Here is a 22,434-nt window from a genome sequence, read left to right as displayed (position 1 = left end):
TTCCGGCTCCTGTCTCCACAACCATGTGTAACGAACAAGATGCTGGAGGAACTCAGCAAGTCAGGCAGCATCTGTGGAGGGCAATGGACAGTCGCTTCACCTGGACTCTGACTTGCTGAGTTCCTCCAGCAGAATGTTTGTTGCTCCAACTGCAGCCTCTTGTGTCTCCACAGTGATAGCACGGAAACAGGCCCTTCGGCCCAACTCGTCCATGCCAACTGTGTTGCCCAGCGAGCTAGTCCCATCTGCCTGTGTTTGGCCCACAGCCCTCTTAAACCCCTCCTATCCATGGACTTACCTAGATGGCTTTTAAACGCTGCTAATGTGTCCACCTCAACCACTATTTCTGGCAGCTGATTCCAAATACGCACCACCCTTTGCGTGAAGAAGCTGCCCCTGATGTCCCTTTTAAGTCTCTCGCCTCTGATCTTAAACCTATGCCCTCTTGTTTTTAGCACCCCCTCCCTGGGGAAAAAGACTATGTGCTTTCACCCTGTCTGTGCCCCTCATGATCTTGTATACCTCTATCAAGTCACCCCTCAATCTCCTATGTTCCAGGGAATAAAGTCCTCGTTATCTTTTCCCCTGTAATCCCTGCTGGAGGCTTGTGAATGTTTGAATCTGGTCAGGTTAATAAGGTATTCCCAGGTATAGGGTCAATATTATGATGCATTGTGGTTCCAGAGACAGATGCCTATAGATAGAACTTGTTCATGCACCTCATTCCTGAAATTTAACCACACCACAGTCTGTACTAAGGGAATGCTGAACTGTCAACGGTGCCCTCATTCAAACCTCATGTTAAATTAAAGTTCTGTTTGCTCTGTTGTGGGGAAGCAAAGATAATCCCACGGCACTTTTACCTTAGGAAAAATATGCAGGGAGTTTCTCTCTGGGGCAATATTTATCCCTCAGTTACCAAGTCACTGTCACGTTGCTGTTAGTGGGATCTTGCTATGTGCAGGTGACCACATTACCTGCATTATAATAGTGACCGCACATTAAGAAATAGAATCAGGGACTTGGGGGGGGGGGGGGCGGGGATGTGAAAGGCACTAGAGGACGGCTTGGCCTTTCTCACTGCCTGTTTTCCCTGCGCCCTTCCTTATGGCATTTAGTTCTCAGTGGGAAACAGCCGTAGAAACACAAGCTGTGCCTCCTCTCCCGCTCTTGGTTTGTGAGTTCAGTTCATGGCGACTTTCTCTGTGTTGGTATCACCTTTGTCTTGAACTGCTCTGCTTGGAGCTCTCACACAAGCTGTTCAGTAAGTGTCGCTGAGAAATCTGGGACCATCAACACACAAAGTGCTGGAGGAACTCAGCGGGTCGGGCAGCATCTGTGGAGGGAGATGGACAGTCGACATTTCGGGTCGAGACTCTTCATCTGGACTGGAAAGAAAGAGGGGAGAGAGCCGGTGTAAAAGGGGGGGGGCAAGAGCTGGGGGGTGATAGGTGGATCCAGGTTTTTTTGGGGGGGGGAGGGAGGGGGTGGTTGGGAGAGGAGAGTGGGAGTGATGTCAGAAGCTGGGAGGTGATAGGTGGAAGTGACAAAGGGCTGAAGAAGATGGAATCTGATAGGAGAGGACAATGGACCATGGAGTAAAGGTGAGGAGGGGAACCAGAGGGAGGAGTGTGTGGGTGAGGGGCAGATCGAGAGGGCAGGGAAGGGGAAAGAGAAGGGCTGATGGGGCCAGTGGGATAAGGGGGAAAAAAGGGGGAGAGATTACCGGGAGTTAGAGAAATCAAGTAGATGGTTCATGCCGTCCACTTGCCTTGTCTCTCTCCCTCCCTCCCTTCCCAGCTCAGGGGTTTGCACTGGGCCAGTTACAGTGAACCCTTCTGTGAGACCGGGCAGGTACCATCTCTCTCATTGCGAGCGGGGGTACAAGCCTGACTCCACCTTTTTCTCTGTGTGAATACCAATGGTACCCTTGCCTGTATGGCTGTGCGGTATTCTGCTTTCTGGCGATATGTAATTCCCTCTAATATGCTTTTCATTTGTGATTTCAGACAAAAGAGAAATATGGGAAAGAGTGCAAGGTGCGTACGTTTCTGGTTCTTGATGCACGGCTTCTCTCGCTTCCCTTCGCCCTGGGGTATTTGAACAGGATTGTGTGCAAAATCATATATCGGGACGCAAGTATTTCCTTACGGTTGGGAAGAGCAGGGTTAATTGGAAAGCTTTTTCCAAAGAGCCAGCAGAAGCATGATGGGGCCGACTGGTCTCAGTTCTATTATCAGGCAATGTTAAACTGTTATCCTACATAGATCGTAGAACAGTGCAGTACAGGAACAGGCCCTTCGGCCCACCATGTCTGTGTTGATCATGATGCCGATTTAAACCGCTCATCTGCCCGCACGTGGTATCGAACTCTCCATTTGCTGCCTGTTCTGAATGTCTCTTAAACGTTGCTGTTGTATCTGCTTCTACCACCTCCCCTGGCAGTGCATTCAGATTAAGGATTTGTGGTGGAGTTAGTTTGGTATCAGTAGTTTAAATTGTTCTAACACTTGATAATAGGCATTGTGAATTTCTGGATTTAAATTGACAGCGTGAGTCAGCACACACACAGAGCATGATGTTTTGCTCCTGGTAAAATTCAGCTCCCCTGTTCAATTCCCCTCCTCTTGAATACCCGTCTTCTCAATGAAATGTGTCGTTTCGGACTGAAGCACACTGCGTGTTCTAGTGATCGCAGGTGAGAAGGGAATTGAGAGCTCAAATCCTTGATAGGTGATTAGTTCCTGAAGTTATGTTGGGACATGCGCCCAGACGTGGGCTAGTGAAGTTCTGAGATGCTCCGTGCCCACAGTAGGAGGAGTGCAGAGGCCAGAGGATTGTAGGAAAGTGGAGGTGAGGGCAAGGCCAAATGGAGGTCCTGGGCAATGTTGCCTTCTCAGCTGTACGTGTGGTGACTTCTGCCAGCGCTGGATGCTTGTGTAGTGATTGCTGCCCCCTGTTGTCCCCTGCACTCTCTGCCTTGCTGTGATCCAACGATCCGTGTTGGAGCTCTATGGTTAATTACAGTATTGGTTTATTATTGTCACTTGTACCGAGGTATACCAATTGTACAGGTCAATTCATTACACAGTGCGTTGAGGTAGTACAGGTAAAAACAATAACAGTACAGAGTAAAGTGTCACAGCTACAGAGAAAGTGCAATGCAATAAGGTGCAAGGTCACAACAAGGTAGATCGTGAGGTCAGAGTCCATCTCATCGTAGTCACCACGGGTTTCACGAGGTAGACGCCTCATTTCTATGGGCAATTCTGATATGTCACCCCCCCCCCCCCCCCCCCCCATCCTCTTCAGATCTGCTCCAGGCCCTTCACCGTCTTCCGCTGGTGTCCAGGGGCACGGATGCGTTTCAAGAAAACCGAAGTCTGCCAGACGTGTAGCAAGCTGAAGAACGTGTGCCAGACGTGCCTGCTCGACCTCGAATATGGTGAGTGCTCCGAAAATTGGCCATGGTCAGGGAGTAAAGGGATGGGGGCCTGCAGGTGGCTGGGCTCACTTCTTACCCTGAAGCTGTTGAAGCTGAATGGTCTGCCACCAGCTGAGAGCATCCAGGGACATGTGGTTTATTAATATTGTCACATGTACAGAGATATAGTGAAAAGCTTTTGCTTTGCATGCCATCCAGATAAATCATGCCATACATAGTACATTGAGGTAGTAAAAACAGAATGCAAGGTAGAGTGTTTACAGAGAAATTGCATTGTGGGTAGACAAATACAGTGCAAGGGCCACAGTGAGGTAGACTGACAGGTGAGTGTATGAGAGATCCATGCAAGAATGTGCTAACTGCAGGATGGAAGCTGTCCTTGAGCCTGGTGGTACATGTTCTTAAGCTTTTGTATCTTCTGCCCGATGAAAGGGGGGAGAAGAGAGAATGACCAGGGAGGAGAGGGGTTCCTTGATTACGTTGGCTGCTTTCCTGAGGCAGCGGGAAGTGCAGACAGAATCAGTGGAGGAGAGGCTGGTTTGCATGATTGACTGGGCTGCGTTCACAACTCTGCGAGGCGAAATGGATCGACCATGGTTATAGCCTCGGGGTTGAATGGCCTCAGTCTAGAAGAGTGACCACTTGGACTTTAGAGTTTAAAATTGGCATCCAATGCTCAGAAGAGCTCCATCTTGGTCTGGCTGAAATAAAGCAAGTTTGAAGTGTGCTTAATTAGTTCTGTGTGTTCATACTGAATATGAGAAAATATAAGCGGGAGTAGGCCACTCGACCCTTGATTTGGGTCATCACTGTCCAATGGATAAGATAAGATATTTATTTGTTTATTAGTCGCATGTACATTGAAACACACAGTAAAATCTGTCGTTCTGCGTTGCTAAGAATGTGCTGGGGGCAGCCCGCAAGTGTCCCCACGCTTCCGGCGCCAACATAGCATGCCCACAACTTCCTAACCCGTACGCCTTTGGAATGTGGGAGGAAACCGGAGCACCCGGAGGAAACCCACGCAGACACGGGGAGAACATTGAAACTCCTTACAGACAGCAGCAGGAATTGAACCTGGGTTGCTGGTGCTGTAATAGTGTTACGCTAACTGCTATGCTACTGTGCTGCTGATGTAATCAGCTGCAATACTTCTAGTTGAGTTGTTCAGTGATGTGAATGTTCTGCCACTTCAGGCCCCTCTTGGTTCTTTGAGGTCTCAAAGGGCAAGGACTCTGGACACAGTCTTTGGGAGTTTAAAAATGATTTATTCACAAAGACAAACGCGGGACAGAATGAATGGGAATGGATGCACACTTGCGTGTGCGCGCACGTGTGCACACACACACACACACACACACACGATCATGAACGCAGGGGAAATCACGAGGGTGAGATGCGCGCGCACGATCGCGAATGTGGGGGAAATAGCAACGAGGGTGAGGTGTGCGCGCGTGCGCGCGCACACACACACACACACACACACACACACACACACACACACACACACACACACACACTAGAAACAAATCAAGGAAGAAAAATACGACACCTGCCACCCTCCTTGATTCAGTGCAAGCATCAGCTCTATGGGTGACCACCACCACCTGCAGGTTCCCTGTGAGACCCCGCACCATCCTGACATGGAAATACATCACCAGCCCTTCATCACTGGGTCTAAATCCTGCAACTCCCAGGTGAGATCACCTCCACCAGAAGCACTGCAGAGGATCGAGAAGGTGGATCACCATGACCACCTTCTCAAAGACAGAGAGGGACGGGCAATAAATGCTGGTCAGGCCAGTGGTGCCCACGTCCCATAAAATCGGTCAAATGGCTCCCAGACCTAAGGGGCTGAATGGCCTACTCCTGCCTCTATTTTCTGTTCAATATGAACACACAGAACTAATTAAGCACACTTCAAACTTGCTTTATTTTCCAACAGCCAGACCAAGATGCAGCTCTTGCAAGCACAGTAGTGTAGCGGTCAGTGTAACTCTATTACAGCGCCAGAGGCCCAGGTTCAATTCCGGCCGCTGTCTGTAAGGAGTTTGTACGTTCTCCCCGTGTGTCTGCGTGGGTTTCCTCCGGGTGCTCCGGTTTCCTCCCACTTTCCAAAGACGTACGGGTTAGGAAGTTGTGGGCATGCTATGTTGGTGCCGGAAGCGTGGCGACACTTGCGGGCTGCCCCCAGAACGCTACGCAAAAGATGCATTTCACTGTGTGTTTCGATGTACATGTGACTAATAAAAATACCTTGTTAGCACTGGATGCCAATTTTAATCATGGAATTTAAATAGATGATTCAAGTTTGACCATTCATTCCTCAATTTGTGTGCAATACTGGTCACCCCATTACAGGAAGGATGTGAAGACCTTGGAAAGGGTTTAGAAGATGCTACCTGGTTTAGAAGGTATGAGCTACAAGGAGAGGTTGGACAAACTTGGGTTGTTTTCTCTGGAGCGCCAGAGGCTGAGGGGAGACCTGATAGAGGTTTATAAAATTATGAGAGGCATAGATAGAGTAGACAGTCAGAATCTTTTTCCCAGAGTAGAAATGTCAACTACGAGAGGACATTCTTGTGAATGTTGCTTATCGGATGCTCTGTGCCTGTGATGCTTCTGCAAGTAGGTGTTTCATTGCACCTGTGCACAGATGTACCTGTGCATATGACAATAAACTCAACTTTGACTTTGACAAGCATTTAAGGTGAGAGGAGGAAAGTTTAAAGGAGATGTGTGGGGCCAGTTGTTTTTTTACACAGAGGGTGGTGGGTGTCTGGAACGGGCTGCCAGGGGTGGGGGTGGAAGCAGATACGATAGAGGCATTCAAGAGGCTGTTAGATAGACTCATGAATATGCAGGGAGTGGAAGGATATGGATCATGTACAGACAGAAAAGTCTTAGTTTAATCCTGCATCGTGTTTGGCACAGACATTGTGGGCCAAAGGCCCTGTTCCTCTGCTGTACTGTGCTATGTCGGTCACTGAGCTCCCAGAGCTGCCTGGCATTGGTGAGGTGCGATGAAGCTGGTTAAGGTTAATCTCGTGTCTTTTCCGTGCCCTGACAGGTCTGCCCATCCAAGTGCGTGACGCAGGAATCTCCCTCAAGGACGAGATGCCCAAGTCTGATGTCAATAAGGAGTATTACACGCAGAACATGGAGAGAGAGGTGATTATCTGTATCCCCTTTGCCACTTCCTGGTTCGATCTGAGGGATGTATTTATGAATGGTGCAACGATACAGTCAAAGCATTAAGTACTTTAATACTTTCCTGACCAGCGATCCCTCCTGTCAATCCTTAGCATTTGCCTCTGCTGGTCTTGACACAGTTGGGGACATATTTACCAACATCATTAGAAGTTAATTGGTAACTGAATCCTGGGCTCCTGAATGAACTCTCAGTAATTTTTTGTTGTGTCTGACTCAGATATTCCCAATCCTCAAGCTGGTTCAACAGAACAACTGGCAAAGCAAGCTTGTTCTTTTCAGCACAGGAGGAGGCCATTAGGCCTATTGAACCCATGCTAGCTGCTTGAAAGAGCCCTTCTAATTAGTCCTCCTCCCTGCAGTATCTCTCCAATCCCTTTTTGGACGTTTTTAAATCTGCTTTCACTTTTTTTTAAATTTCACAAATCAACTTTATTCATCCATAGTAAAAAATATATATAGAACATAACTCTTTATGTTCATAAGACCATATGATATAGGAGCAGAATTAGGCCATTTGGCCCATTGAGTCTGCTCCACCATTCGATCGTGGCTGATTTATTTTTCCCTCTCAACCCCATCCTTCTGCCTTCTCCCCATAACCCTTGACGCCCTTACTAATCAAGAACCTACCAACCTCCGCTTTAAATATACCCAATGACTTAGCCTCCACAGCCGTCTGTGGCAATGTATTCTACAGATTCACTACCCTCTGGCTAAAGAAATTCCTCCTCATCATAGTGTTGTTTGATCTATACGTTTAGTGTTGTTGGTTCTGTACCTAGTAGTGTCGACACATCTTCATTTTGCACACAGCACCGTTGCCACTCATTGGGCCCCGGGGTGACACACCCTACCGGTGCTGGAGGGGCTTCCTCACCAGCCTCAGCAGAAGGACCCTGGACCGTGGTCCTTCCCCACAAAGCCTTTGCACTGTCTGCACCAAACTCCAGTGTGTCCCTCAGCAGTCGGCAACATTCCCCTACAGATGTCTCACTGTGCTGGCAGACCGACACGTTCGAGGAGACCAACGAGGGTCTTCCACCGAGTTGACGATCTTCCACTGCCCCTGTCGGGCAGTGCCACCCAATCACAACTCGTGGCACTTAAAAGAAATTCTCCCACTGATTTCTCTCTGTGGCGTTGCACCTCTGATTGATCCAGTTGGCATTTCAGGTTTTAAAAAATGTAATGTAAAGGTGCGTTGTTCAAGGATGAAGCTATCGAGCACTCTTTAACGGAAAGGGTAATGGAATTATCCTTCACTGTTGGTGATGTGACTCCATTAGAAACGTCAATAATAAAATGGCTGATTTTATTAAGGAAGGCTGTTCATGGTGAAGGAGATGGGTTAGTAATCTGGAGACACGAGACTGCAGATGCTGCAATCCGTAGCGACAAACAATGCTGGAGGAATTCAGTGGGCCGGGCAGCATCTGTGGAGGGAAATGGACAGTCGGTGGTTCGGGTTGAGATACTTCAATTGGACTGCAGGATAGAGGGGAGAGAGCCGGTGTAAAGAGGTGAGGGGAAGGGTTGGGGCAAGAGCTGGCAGGTGATGGGTGGATCCAGGTGAGGAGGGGGGGGATCGGCAGATGGGGGAGGGGAGGGGAGGGTGGGGTCAGTGACAGAGGCTGGGGGGTGATAGGTGGAGGTGACAGAGGGCTGCAGATGGTGGGATCTGATGGGAGAGGAAGGTGGGGAGGGCAGATGGGAACAGTGGGGGGGGAGGGGACCCAGTGGGAGGGGTGTGTGGGTGACGGGCAGATGGCGTGGGTGGGGGGGGGGGGAAGGAACAGGGTGCTGGGGGCTGGGGAGGCTGTAGGAGGAACTGGGTAGATCAGGGGGAGAGGGGAAAGGGAGCAGGTTACCTGAAGATGGAGAATTCAATGTCTGTGCCGTCAGGGTATAGACTCCCCGGGGGGAGTATGAGGGGCTGTTCCTCTAGGTTGTCTGCTTGTCATCTAATTAGTGGAGGCTGGAGGGGCAGAGTGGCCTCCTCAGTGCACAGGTAGAGTTCACAATGCAGGGTGGGATTGGTTGTGGGGCTGACACTTCTGTTGTCTGTGTAGATCCAGAACTCGGACGGAACAAGACCGGTGGGTGCCCTGGGTAAGGCCACCAGCTCCAGCGACATGCTGCTGAAACTAGCCAGGACCACTCCGTACTACAAACGCAACCGGCCGCACATCTGCTCCTTCTGGGTCAAAGGAGAGTGCAAGAGAGGCGAGGAGTGCCCTTACAGGTATGGCAGGCGTGAAAAGCTACGTCCCCGAATCGGGAGATCGAAGGGTTAGACCCCATCCTGGAGCCTTAGCACAAAAATCTGCTGCTGATCCATCCCGTGGTGCTCAGGGAGTAAAACACGGGCCCTGCCTGCCCACTTAGTCGGATACCCTCACAATTTCGAAGAAGAGCAGAACTTCCCCCGTGTCCTAGCCAGTAGTGTATACTTCCGTATATCTGAGGTACTATATAAATACGTTTTTACTGTTATGAAAACTCCTGTGAGAACGTAGAACAGTCCAGCACAGGAACAGGCCCTTCGGCCCACTGTGTCTGTGCCAACCATGATGCCAATTTAACCTAATCCCATGGTTTATGTTCCTCCATTCCCTGCCTCTTCATGTTTCTGCCTCTTAAATGTTTTTATCATAACTGCTTACACCACCTCCCCCAGCAGCCCGTTCCTGACACCTGCCACTCTGTGTAAAAACAAAAACTTACCTGCACATCTCCTTTAAACTTTCCTCCTCTCACCTTAAACCTATGCCCTCTAGTATTTGACATTTCCACCCTAGAAAAGGATGCTAACTGTCTACTCTTATCCATGCCTCTAATAATTTTGCAAACTTCTATCAGGTCTCCCCTCAGCCTCGATGTTCCGGAGAAAATAATCCAAGTTTGTCCAACCTCTGCTTATAGCTAATGCTCCCTAATCCAGGCAGCATCCTGGCGAACCTTTTCTGCACCCTCCCCAAAGCCTCCACATCCTTCCTGTAATGCAGTGACCAGAACTGCACACAGTATTTCAGGGTGGCCAGTTTTATATAGCTGCAACATGACTTCCTGCCTTTTATACTCAACACCCTGACCTATGAATGCAAGTATGTTTTACGCCTTCGTTACCACCTTATCCCCCTGTGTTGCCACTTTCTGGGACCTATGGACTTGTACCCCAAGATCCCTCTGCTCTTAAGGGACCTGCCATTTCCAATATGGTTTCCTCTTGTATTTGACTTCCCAAAGTGCAGCATCTCACACTTGGCCAGATGAAACTCCATCTGCCATTTCTCTGCCACATTTCCACCTGGTCTATAAGCTGCCGAATCCTTTGACAACCTTCCTCACTATCCACAGTTCTTGAGTTTTTGTGTCACCTGCAAACATACTCATCAGCACACCTACGTTTTCACCCAAATCATGTATCTATGTATGTATAACAGAGGTCCCAGTACTGATCCTTGGTCACAGACCTCCACTCAGAATAACACCCTTCTTCCATCATTGCTCTCTTGTCTTCCATAACCAAGCCAATTTTGAATCCAATCTACCATTCTCCATGGATCCCATGTACCTTAATCTTCAGTATCACCATGAGGGACCTTGTCAAATGTCCATGTGTACACCATCCACTGCCCTACCCTCATCAATCAGCTTCATCACCTCTTCAAAAAACTCAGCTTGGAAGATATGACGTCCCCAGCCATGCTGACCTCCCTAGTGCCTATGCTCTTCCAGATGTGAGTAGATCCTCCTAAGAGACTTCTCCAGTAGTTTCCCTACCGCTGATGTAAGGCTCACCAGCCTATAATTTCCTAGTTTGTCTTCATCAGTCGAGGCATTGAATATAGGAGTCAGGAAGTTATGTTGCAGCTGTATAAAACTTTGGATAGGCCGCACTTGGGGAGTATTGTGTGCAGTTCTGGTTGCCCCATTATAAGAAGGATATTGGGACTTTGGAGAGGGTGCAGAAGAGGTTCACCAGGATGCTGCCTGGATTAGAGGGCACGAGCTATAAGGAGAGGTTGAACAGACTTGGGTTGTGTTCTCTGGAGCAATGGAGGCTGAGGGGAGACCTGATATAAAAATTATGAGTGGCATAGATAGGGTAGACAGTCAGACCCTTATTGCAAGGGTAGAAATGTCAAATACTAGTGGACATAGCTTTAAAGTGAGAGGGGAAAGCTTAAAGGAGATATGGGGGGCAAGTTTTTTTTTACACAGAGGGTGGTGGGTGCCTGGAACGCGCTGCAGGGGTGGTGCTGGAGACAGATACGATAGTGGGATTTAAGAAGCTTTTAGACAGACAGGGAGTGGAGGGATATGGATCACGTGCAGGCAGAAGGGAATAGTTTAATTTGCCATCACGGTCAGCACAGACATTGTGGGCTGAAGGGCCTGTTCCTGTGCTGTACTGTGTCCTATTGCCCTTCTGAAAGGGAGAATTTGGATGTGACCTTCCCTCACCTGTAGATTTACTGGCACCAACTTGTGGCCCAGCTGAAACCCTGGTCACCGAGTAGTGAAGCTGGTTTGCTTTAATCTTGTTGAACACAGGCACGAGAAACCAACGGACCCAGATGACCCTCTAGCCGATCAGAACATCAAGGATCGCTACTACGGCATTAACGACCCGGTGGCTGACAAGCTGCTGAAACGCGCAGCGACCATGCCCAGGTTGGATCCGCCGGAGGACAAGACGATCACCACCCTCTACGTGGGAGGTCTCGGCGAGCAGATCTCGGAGACGGAGTTACGGTAAACTCTCGGGCTGGGCTTCGAGCAGGACTCGGGTGTTGCTGGCAGTGGACGGCTCCCTGAACTTCCCTGCTGCTTCGAATCGTCCCCTTTACCTCTCCAGCCTCTGACTTCACTCGGAGGCTTCAGTTGGGGTATAACGCGCAGCGCTCCTGTCTCCAGCTCACTGAGTTGTAGGTTCAAGGCCCGCTCCCGAGAAACTGGGGTGGGTTTCTAGAGATGTGGGTCACAAGTTGCCTGCTTCGGAGTTTAATGTATTAAGTCCCAATTGGAGTTATACAGTGCGGAACAGGCCCTTCAGCCCAACTCGTCCATGCCGACCATGTTGTCCACCATTTGCTCACGTTGGGCCCATACCCTGTAAACCAAACCACTCCTATCCATGCACCTGTCTGAAATGAGACACATGAGGCCGCAGATGCTGGAATCTGGAGCAACAAACAATCTGCTGGAGGAACTCAGTGGGTGTTGCAGCGTCTGTGGAGGGAAATGGGCATTCAGTCCACGTGAAAGATCTCGACCCGAATCGTCGACTGTCCATTTCCCTCCGTAGATGCTGCCTGACCCGCTGAGTTCCTCCGGCATCTTTCATGTTCCTCTAGCAGATTGTTCATTTCCTGTCTAAGTGTTTTTTAAAGCTCAGGTACTTGCACATACAATCCCTGCTGACAGTCCAGAGCAGTATGGAGCAGGCACTGGCCTAGGGAAGGAGATAAACCAAAACACTCCTTTACTTTCTGGTCGCTATTTATCTCTTATTATCACCAAGAAGTTAATTAATTGGTGCTGATTGTGGGATCCTGCTTTAACAAATCACAACAAACCACGCGTTAGGGCTGGACCGCAGTGCTTCATAGCAGCACAGTAGCACAGCTGGTAGAGTCACTGCCAATGACCCGGGTTCAATCCTAACCTTGGTTGTTGTCTGTGTGGAGTTTGCACGTTCTCCCTGTGGCCGCGTGGGTTTCCTCTAGGTTCATAGTGTTATACAGCACGGAAGCAGGCCTGTGCCAACCAAGATGCCCCATCCAAGCCAGTCCCATTTGCCAGCGTTTGGCCCATAACCTTCTGAACCTTTCCAATCCATGTACCTGTCCAACTGTCTTTTAAGTATTGTTATTGTACCTGCCTCAACCTCTTGCCCTGGCAGCTCATTCCACATAGATACCACCCTTTGTGTAAACAAAAAGTTGCCTCTCAAGTTCCGATTAAATCTCTCTCCTCTCACCTTAAACCTGTGCCCTCTAGTTCTTGATTCCCCAGCCCTGGGGAAAAAAGACTGTGTGATTCACCCTATCTACAGCCCTCATGATTTTATTCACCTCTATAAGATCACCCCTCAGTCTCCTACGCTCCAAGGATTAGAGTGCTAACTGGTTCTCCAGTTTTCTCCCACATCCCAAAGACGTGTGGATTGGGAGATTAATTGACTGCTGTAAATTGCCCCTAGTGTGTGGGTGAGAAGTAGAATCTGGGGGGAGTTAGTGGGAAGAATAAAATGGGATCAGTGCAAATGGGTGATTAAGGGTTGACAGGGACGTGATGGGCCGAAAGGGCTGTTTCCGTGCTGTATGACACTGAGAGTCTGTCTAAGTAATAGCTGTGAACATGGACGTGAGAGCGGGAGGTGACCTGTTAATGAAACGCGTCTATATTTGGATTTCTTTGCTGGACAGGAACCACTTTTACCAGTTTGGCGAGATTCGCTCTATCACGGTGGTCCAGCGGCAGCAGTGCGCGTTCATCCAGTTCGCCACCAGGCAGTCGTCAGAGCTGGCGGCTGAGAAATCCTTCAACAAGCTCATCATCAACGGGCGAAGGCTGAACGTGAAGTGGGGCAGGTGAGAGTGGGACCAGGGAGGCGCCGGGAGCGGTTGTCCAGCAGGGTATCTGAGCGTGGTGTACCAGTTGTAAATGGTGGGGGTGGGCGGCGAGACAATGAGGGATTGTTGACGTCAAAATGGTGAGACTTGTGGTGAAAACCACCACCTCTACCCACTACGAGGACAAGCGCAGCAAAAGCATAAGGAACACCGCCCCCTGGAAGTCGCCTTCCGAGACACACACCATCCCGACTTAGAAATATATCGCCACTCCTTCACTGTCGCTGGGTCAAATCCCTGGAACTCCCTCCTTAAATTGGTTTATTATTGTCACATGTACCGAGGTACGGTGAAAAACTTGTCTTGCTTACCGTCCATACAGATCATTTCATCACATCAGTGCATTGAGGTAGTACAAGGGAAAACAATAACAGAATGCAGAATAAAGTATTACAGTTACAGAGAGAGTGCAGTGCAGGCAGACAATAAAGCGTGGGTCATAACGAGGTAGATTGAGGTCAAGAGTCCATTTTATCGTACTAAAGAACCGTTCGACAGTCTTCTAACAGCGGGATAGAAGGTGTCCTTGAGCCTGGTGGTATGTGCTTTCAGGCTTTTGTATCTTCTGCCTGATGGGAGGTGGGAGAAGGGATAATGTTCGAGTTGGGTGGGGTCTTTGATTATGGTATGCCCAGACTTCAAGGACTGCAGCGGTTCAGAAGGCAGCTCTCCGCCACCATCTCAGGGCAACTAGGGACAGGCACAGACAAAACAGCAGGTGTGGTACATTTGATCGGTGTGCGTCAGCGGTTCTACACTGTGCATTTACCATTACACACATTGACCCTGTTTGCGTCAGCTGTCACCGAGGATCTCCGCTTGTTGATGTCCACGCAGGCTGGGTGTACAGGTTTGATACAGTGCATGAAAGTCAAAAAAAATTCTTCAGGTGCTGCAAATACTAAAAACAGGAAGTGCCAGAAACACTCAGCAGGCCAGGCAGCGTCTGTGGAGAGAGAAACAGCTAACGTTTCAGGTCAGGGACTCTCAGTTTGACGAAGCATCTCCAACACTAACTCTGTTTCTCTCCCCACAGATGCTGCCTGACCTGCTGAGCGTTCCCTGTTTTTAATTACTATGAAGCACCCTGACTGTGTAATGTTTTGCGATGCGTGCTTGCTCTTGCAGTCCTGAAAGGTTTCCCACCCCACACGCAGTGCTGGTCTCTGATTCTCGTTTCACTGAACCCTAGGTCACAAGCTGCAAGAGGAAAAGAGAAAGATAAGGACTCCAATGTTACAGAGTCAGGGATGAAGTTGGAGCCTGTGCCAGGACTACCAGGTGGTAAGTGGAGGGTACTAATTACCATGGATTGGACATTTGGGCAGGTATTGGTTTATTATTGTCACTTGTACCGAGGTACAGTGAAAAACTTGTCTTGTACACCATTCATACAGATCGTTTCATTACAACAGTGCAGTTACGTTGAGTTAGTACAGAGTGCATTGATGCAGTACAGTTAAAAACAATAACAGTACAGAGTAAAGTGTCACAGCTACAGAGAAAGTGCAGTGCAATAAGGTGCAAGGTCACAACAAGGTAGATCGTGAGGTCACAGTCCCATCTCATCGTATAATGGAACCGTTCAATAGTCTTATCACAGTGAGATAGAAGCTGTCCCTGAGCCTGGTGGTACGTGCCCTCAGGCTCCTGTAACTTCTACCCGATGGAAGAGGAGAGAAGAGAGAATGATCCGAGTGGGTGGGGTCTTTGATTATGCTGGCTGCTTCACCAAGGCAGTGAGAGGTATAGACAGAGTCCAAGGAGGGGAGGCTGGTTTCCGTGACGCGCTGGGCTGTGTCCACAACTCTGCAGTTTCTTGCGGTCCTGGGCAGAGCAGTTGCCGTACCAAGCTGTGATACATCCAGATAGGATGCTTTCTATGGTGCATCGATAAAAGTTGGTGAGGGTCAAAAGGGACAAACCGAATTTCTTTAGCCTCCTGAGGAAGTAGAGGTGCTGGTGACCTTTCTTGGCTGTGGCATCTACGTGATTTGACCAGGACAGGCTGTTGGTGATGTTCACTCCCAGGAACTTGAAGCTCAACTCTCTAGGAAAGGTTTAGAGGGATACGGGCCAAACGCTGGCAAATGGGATGAGCTTAGATGGGAATCTTGGTCGGCAAGGACCAGTTGGGCTGAATGGCCTGTTTCCGTGCTGTATGACTCTCTGACTCTATGAGTCGGTGACTCTTTCAGAACTAGCAGGGCCAGGATGGGCTGAAGGTCCTGCTGTGAGATTCCGCGGTCGTTCTCTGCGACGCTAGCAGTGAGTGGTAGGGAGCCGTCCACGTGGGTTTAACGTGCCGTTGGCGTTCGCGGTCCATGCTGCTTTAACTCCTTCCCGTCTCCTCTCTCTCTCGCAGCCTTGCCTCCGCCCCCGCCGGCCGTCGAGGAGGAGACCCCCACCAACTTCTTCAACCTGCCGCCCAGCGCGCCACCCGCTGTGGTGAACATATCGTTGCCTCCACCACCAGGCCTCGCTCCGCCCCCACCTCCAGGTACAGCCGCTTCCGTCGAGTTCTTCCCTCTGGCTACAGGACTGGACCCTGCCTCCCAGGGTGGGCGCCCTGGTGTAGCTGTTACCTAGGCTGCACCGAGACACCTGGCTGGAAAACCTTGTGGGTGTGGGTCTCCACCTCATAAAACTCGGGAGGGAGAGGAGTTTTGATGGTCCTGGAGGGATAGGATTGGTGGGCAGGACTCCCAGGCTGGTAAATTGCCTGGGGTGTTTTGGAATTGGAATTGGTTTATTATTGTCACTTGTAACGAGCTACAGTGAAAAACTTGTCTTGCATACCGTTCGTACAGGTCAATTCATTACAACAGTGCATTGAGGTAGTACAAGGGAAAACAATAACAGAATGCAGAATAAAATGTAACAGCTACAGAGAAAGTGCAGTGCAGGCAGACAACAAGGTGCAAGGTCATAACGAGGTAGATTGTGAGATCAAGAGTCCATCTTATTGTTCTAGGGGACTGTTCACTAGTCTTATAACAGCCCGCTAGAAGTTTGGAATATTGTGAGCCATTTTGAGCTCCATATCTAAGGAAGGGTGTGCTGACCCTGGAGAGGGTCCAGGCGAGGTTCACAAGAATGATCCCAGGAATGAAAGGCTTAATTTATGAGGAGCATTTAATGTCTCTGGGCCTGTACTCAATGGAGGTCAAAAAGATGAGGGGGGATCTCAAAGGGGGAAATCTACTGGATACAGAAAGGCCTGGATAGAGTGGACGTGGAGAGGATGTTTCCGACAGTGGGAGAGTCCAGGATCCGAGGGCACAGCCTCAGAATAAAGCGACGTCCCTTTAGAACTAAGATGAGGAGGAATTTCTTCAGCCAGAAGGTGGAGAATCTGTGGAATTCGTTGCCACAGAGGGCCGTGGAGGCCAAGTCATTGGGTGTATTTAAGGCAGAGATTGATGGGTTCTGGATTGGTGAGGGGGTTAAGGGTTACGGGGAGAATGTGGGAGAATGGGGTTGAGAAAAATAAATCACACAATTGAATGGGAGAGCAGATCCGATGGGCCGAATAGCCTAATTCTCCTGTATCTGATGGTCTTGTGGTAGAGCTTGTGAATGTTGGAGGGGTGGAGTGTTTGACGGGATTAGAAGTGGAGAGGCTGTCCTGACCTAATGCTGGGGCTGGAGGTGAGAATATGAGGCTGCCAAGGTTGGGGTAAGATGGGAGTCGTGGGTCTTGGGTTCGTAGGAGGTGCTGTGGGGTCCCAGGCAACTGAGCTTGGGATTTGGGGGAGAAACGGTGGGGGGGGGGGGGGGGGGGCTGGGGTTGGTGGTGGTTTCTTCTGGGTGGGAGACAGAATCTACAACAAAGTCTGTCTGAGGTAAATCCCAGTGAGCCTGAACTGCTGGACTGTCAAATTCCATTCCAGTTCTCCTCTGTTCTTTAGAGAAGGAAGACAAGAAAATAGGACAGGAGTAAGGCCACTCGGTCCCTCAAGTCTGCCCAGTCATTTAGTTTGATCGTGGCTGATCCACACAGCCCTCATCTCCTCTTCTGTGTCAGTTGCCAGTGGCTCTCACTTCCCCCACTGTCTCCTGAACTGGTCTGGGTTTATATGTGACTCCAGATTATTCTGACGTGGCAACGCTTCAGCTGGACTGGGAGGGCGCTGTTGGTTCAAGACGCCCACCAGTTCAAGAGCCACCTTCCAGGGTAACTGGAGATGGTTCTTAAATGCTGGCCCCACCCCCAGGGTGATCAACCAATCACATTGTTCGAAAGGCCCAGTTATTGACGGTGGTTGCTTTGTGTGTTATTGGCAGACTTGGGCGGTCCCAGCAAGGCAGGGGGTGGGGGCAGAAGTCTGGAAGGAATTGAACCACCAGGGCTAGGGAAGGAACAGTGAGAGTTGTCTGAACTGTTTCTGGTGGTATGGATTGTGAGCTGCCTTTACTTCAGTAGGGGACATGTGTTTTGCTCCTGGATGTACAGAGAGACCTTGGGGTGCAAGTCCATGGCTCCCTGAAAGTGGCCACACAGGTTGATAGGGTGGTAAAGAAGGCGTACAGTATACTTGCCTTCATACGCCAAGGCATTGAGTATAAGAGTTTGGCCAGCATGTTTCAGCTGTCCGAAACACTGGTTAGACTGCACTTGCAGCACCGTGTACAATTCTGGCCGCCACACTACAGAGGGGGTGCGGCAGCAATAGAGAGAGTGCCGAAGAGATTCACCAGGATGTTGACTGAGTGGAGGGCTGTGGTTATAAGAAGAGCAACTCATAAGATGCTGGCGGAACTCAGCGGGTCAGGCAGCGTCTGTGGAGGGAAATGGACAGTCAACGTTTCGGGTCAAGATCCTTCATCTGGACTTGCTAACACAAGGGGGCATAATTTTAAGGTGATTGGAGGAAGGTATAAGGGGGATGTCAGGGGTAAGTTTTTTAGACAGAGAGTGGTGGGTGCGTGGAACGCACTGCCTGCAGAGGTGGTGGGGGCAGATACATTAGGGACATTTAAGAGACTCTTAGATAGCCACATGAATGATAGAGAAATGGGGGGCTATGTGGGAGGGAAGGGTTAGATAGATATTAGAGCAGGATAAAATGTCGGCACAATATCGTGGGCCGAAGGGCCTGTACTGTAGTGTTCTATGGACTTCATAATGTTATAAGAAGATAGGCTGGGTTTGTTCTCACTGGAGCGTAGGAGGCTGAGGGGTGATCGTATAGAGGTGTATAAAATCATGAGGGGCATAGATAGGGTGAAGGCACACAGTCTTTTTCCCCAGGGTTGGGGAATCAAGAACTAGAGGGCACAGGTTTAAGGTGAGAGGGGAGAGATTTAATAGGAGCCTGAGGGGCAACTTTTTCACCCAGAGGGTGGTCCGTGTATGGAACGAGCTGCCAGAGGAAGTGGTTGAGGCACCTACATTAACGACATTAAAAAGACACTGGGACAGGTACACGGATAGGAACGGTTGAGAGGGATATGGGCCAAACGCAGGCAAGTAGGACTCGATTAGATGGGCATCTTGGTCGGCATGGACCAGTTGGGCTGAAGGACCTGTTCCCGTGCTGTATGACTAACTCGAGGGATTCAGGTGAGAGGGGAGAAATCTGAGGGCTAAGTCTTCTGCAGAGGGTGGTGGGTATCTGGAACGAGCTTCCAGAGGAGGTGGTGAAGGCAGGAACAGTTCCAATGTTTAAAAGGCATCTGGACAGGTGGAGAGGGCAATGGACAGATGCAGACCTAATGCAGGCAAGTGGGGTTAGCGTAGATGGACATTGTGGTCAGCATGGAGCAGGCGGACTGACGCGCCAGTGTCTGTACTGCATGTGTCTACCACTCTGCCACCTTGTATCACTAACTCGTGTTTCTTTCTCTCTCTCTCTCTCTCTCTCTCTCTGTCCCTCCCCAGGTTTTGGACCCACCTTGTTCCACGGCATGCCTCCACCACCCCCACCCTTCCTCCGGGCACCAGGGCCCATCCACTACCCGTCCCAGGACCCTCAGCGGATGGGCGCCCACACGAACAAAGCCAACAGCGCCTAGCTCCCAGCCGTCACATCCGCCCCCTCAGTCAGCCTCGGACCCCCCCTGCCGCAGACACCCGAGCAGCAGTGAAAGAGCAGGGGCTTCCGAGCTGGGCGAGAGAGCGTCGGTTAAAACTGTTCCCCTAACCATTCCAGCGGAGTTTTTTTTATATATTGCTGAGGAATTAGTGAGTCTAGTTTTTATTTCCCTCTGGTCTGTTTCATCTGACGAAGACCGGAGTCGGTATCGCCTCTTTGTTAGTCAGACAGAGCTGTGTCTGACCTGCATGGTCTCAATATTAACACCTCGCCTTTCGTAACAAGACCCTTCCCCCCTGCTCCCCTTTCAGGGTAAACGGTGGTGGCTTCGGTGTTGGGAGGGAGGCTCCCTGTGCACTGGGCTGAACAGTCTCTCTCAGCTGGAAGTGTGCTGGTTGTGCTGTGTTTACCCCTGTCTCCTCAAAGGTCTACACAGTGAGGGGGTCGCTGAATTAGGGACGCAACGAAGCTGGCGACCAGTGTCAGTTCCGGGTTTGAGGGAAGAGAAACCCTCTGGGAGTTTCTGGCCTTGGAGATCTTACCTGCAAGACGCGATGAGGATCAACTCTCGCTGCATTACGTCCCGGGTCACTCTTGGACCCTGCCTCTAGGACGGAGAGGGCAATGGGGAGCATGGATGGGCGGGTTGATGTCGTCACTGCTGGACGACCCTCCAGCAAAGGGTTAAAGCGTTGGGGCAGGTGAGGGTTCAGGGTCGAGGGCTCTGTTTGACTAAATCAAAATAAACACACGTCTACCATCAGTGACTTGAGATGTGTGTTGATAATCGGTTCTAACTTCTGCCTGGGAGCAGTCTGCTTTATTGGAAAGGGGATGTCGGACGGGTTTTGAGGGTTTAGGGATTGCTTTGTCCACTGCTTCCTCCTGTCTGTGGACAGGTGAAGTAATTGCGCCTGTTCTGTAAGGTGTCGGAACCAGAGAGAGGTAAAGGTGGAAGTTGTAATTCCAGTGCTGTATTTTACATCAAAAGGGTGTGTGTATTGAGTTGAAACATTCTGGGATACTTGCTGGAATAGTTTGTGTTTCTCTGGGCTTTGGTGGTGGAAAACCTGGTGCCAGGGATACAGCATGAAACAGGCCCTTCAGCCCACCGAGTCTGTGCTGTCAAACATTACGCTAATCCTACTCTAACCCATTTTATTCTCCCCACATTCCCGTCAATTCCTCCAGGTTCTACCCCTCCCCCGCACACTAGGGGACAATCTACAGCGGCCACTTAACCCACCGACCCGCACGTCTTTGGGATGTCGCGGTCACAGGGAGAACATGCAAACTCCACGCAGACAGCAGCGGAGGTCAGGATTGAACCCGGGTCTCTGGAGCTGTGAGGCAGCGGCTCTACCAGCTGCGCCACTGTGTAGCCTGCACCTACTCTGCTCGCTACTGGCCACTGTGCACTTGCAGGGAGCCAAGAGTGTTCAGTGCAACAACTCCAGGGATCAGGCAGGGGTATGCGAGAACAGAGGGAGCCCCTCAGTGATGCACTCACTCACTGCCAACATCACCAAGCCCTGTCCCTGTCCCTGATTTGCTTTTAGTGTGACGATCACTTTTCTACATCCTTGTGTGAATTTATACCCAGAAACTGCCCCTGATGGTTCTCTCCACATCCATACACGGTTCTCAGAAGTCTAAATGTAATTAAAATTAAAAACTAAATGCTGGAAATCTGAAATAGAATGAGAAAATGCTCGAAACACTCAGCAGGTCAGGCAGGATCTGTGGAAAGAGAAACACAGTCATTTCTCTATCCACAGATGCCAATTTACATTCTAAATGTTTCTAGCATCTATTTTTAATTCTAAGAAGTCCGGCTGGCTGTAACCTTGCATTTAAAAAGTCATTTCCACCACTATTATCTTGTTTCTCATTGGTAACTTGCAGGAGATCAGAGGGTTTCTGCATTTTGTTTTGCAGGCTGTGAGTGATTGTTGAGGTGCTAAATGAGATAGCTGTGCTGATGAAGGATTTAGAACATGTAACAGTACAGCACAATACAGGCCCTTCGGCCCACAATGTTGTGCTGACCTTTAAACCTCGCCTAAGACTATCTAACCCCTTCCTCCCACATATCCCTCTATTTTAAATTCATCCATATGCTTATCTAGCAATCCCTTGAATTTGACCAATATACCTGCCTCCACCACCGCCCCAGCAGCACATTCCATGCCCCAACCACTCTCTGCGTAAAAAACCTTCCTCTGATATCTCCCTTGAACTTCCCACCCATTACTTTAAAGCCATGCCCTCTTGTATTGAGCATCGGTGCCCTGGGAAAGAGGCGCTGGCTGTCCACTCTATCTATTCCTCTTAATATTTTGTCCACCTCTATCATGTCTCCTCTCATCCTCCTCCTCGCCAAAGAGTAAAGCCCTAGCTCCCTTAGTCTCTCCTCATAATGCAGACTCTCTAAACCAAGCAGCATCCTTTGGGTGCCTTGTCCCTTTATTCCTTCCACAAGCCCAGCAGCGCGGTGTCCCTACTTGGATCCCCCTCCCCTTTCCTTCGACTGTTCTGCCCTCCCAAGCGCCTCAAATCAAGGACACCCTGATCGGTTGTGAGTGATGGTGGTGGATTGCGTAGTCATTCGAGGTGACGGGACAGATAAGCTCCAATCTTGATCTCACTTGACGTTTATCGAGCAGATTCTTGCCCTGTACAGCAGAGATTGGTTCCCCTGTTCTCTGTCTCTGTATCCCAGACCTGCGACTGTGTTCAGACAAAGCTGAAACTGCCCCCCACTCTGTGACTGTCCTGGGGTAAAATGTACCTCACCCATTGCTGAGAATGTCCATTCCCAACGTCACATAACCTGACACTCATCTGCCCTTTGAACCCAGTTTGTATTCCTAAAATCCTTCCCCCCCCCCCATCAGCCCCCTCCTTCAAGACCCTTACCACCCCTGAACGATTGCAGCGACTGAATTGTGTCTGGCTGTACACCACTGTGGAGATGGTTCATTTGGAGCAAGTCTTATGCCCAGCATCGAGCAACTACAGGTGACCATTCACCAGTAACACTGTGGAAATGTTTATCAGTCATTCACGCTTATAAAGGTTCATCTTTTTTGTAAAA

The 22,434-nt window shown here is 49.9% G+C and overlaps 1 protein-coding gene across 1 annotated transcript in view; it reads left to right on the top strand.

Annotated features, from left to right (window-relative positions):
* The window catches only part of rbm22 (RNA binding motif protein 22), a 28,808-nt gene extending 6,374 nt beyond the window's left edge, over nt 1-22,434 (top strand). Inside the window, exons 3-11 of the mRNA XM_052013819.1 lie at nt 2,010-2,039; nt 3,313-3,445; nt 6,516-6,616; nt 8,728-8,900; nt 11,216-11,416; nt 13,093-13,257; nt 14,492-14,583; nt 15,665-15,799; nt 19,184-22,434. Coding sequence (XP_051869779.1) covers nt 2,010-2,039; nt 3,313-3,445; nt 6,516-6,616; nt 8,728-8,900; nt 11,216-11,416; nt 13,093-13,257; nt 14,492-14,583; nt 15,665-15,799; nt 19,184-19,317 — 1,164 coding nt within the window. The 3' untranslated portion in view covers nt 19,318-22,434. The remainder of the gene's footprint in view (nt 1-2,009; nt 2,040-3,312; nt 3,446-6,515; nt 6,617-8,727; nt 8,901-11,215; nt 11,417-13,092; nt 13,258-14,491; nt 14,584-15,664; nt 15,800-19,183) is intronic.

Source organism: Pristis pectinata, chromosome 4 (genome assembly GCF_009764475.1).
Source record: "Pristis pectinata isolate sPriPec2 chromosome 4, sPriPec2.1.pri, whole genome shotgun sequence".
Taxonomy (NCBI): domain Eukaryota; kingdom Metazoa; phylum Chordata; class Chondrichthyes; order Rhinopristiformes; family Pristidae; genus Pristis; species Pristis pectinata.
This window is presented reverse-complemented; position numbering and strand designations above follow the sequence as displayed.